The sequence below is a fragment of the Etheostoma spectabile genome, chromosome 9 (assembly GCF_008692095.1).
Source record: "Etheostoma spectabile isolate EspeVRDwgs_2016 chromosome 9, UIUC_Espe_1.0, whole genome shotgun sequence".
NCBI classification, from domain to species: domain Eukaryota; kingdom Metazoa; phylum Chordata; class Actinopteri; order Perciformes; family Percidae; genus Etheostoma; species Etheostoma spectabile.
The window spans coordinates 7,415,962-7,416,239 of NC_045741.1; the positions used below are offsets into that span (position 1 = coordinate 7,415,962).

Consider the following 278-nt stretch of genomic DNA (forward strand, 5'->3'; position numbering starts at 1 on the left):
GGTTACATACGTAACCCGAGACGTTCCTTCCTGAGGCTATTGTCTCATCATACCACAAAATGGTGTTTCTAGAAATTCCACCACATTATTTACCTGTGGGGTTTCCTGGGTTGCTGATGTAAATGGCTCTGGGCTCGCAGCGTCCCCTAGCAGTCTTTAAAGCTCCGTGCAGCTCGTCCAGGTCTACCGCCCAGCCTCGGTCCTCCATCAGCTGGTACGGCACCAGAGTCACCCCGACCTCATCCAGCAGCGGGGGCAGGGTGTGTGGGCAGGGCCTC

The 278-nt window shown here is 56.1% G+C and overlaps 1 protein-coding gene across 1 annotated transcript in view; it reads right to left on the reverse strand.

Moving 5' to 3' along the window:
• The window catches only part of LOC116695754 (alanine aminotransferase 2), a 10,991-nt gene that overhangs the window by 6,172 nt on the left and 4,541 nt on the right, over positions 1 to 278 (reverse strand). Inside the window, exon 6 of the mRNA XM_032526207.1 lies at positions 94 to 275. Within this exon, the coding sequence (XP_032382098.1) occupies positions 94 to 275 (182 nt within the window). The remainder of the gene's footprint in view (positions 1 to 93; positions 276 to 278) is intronic.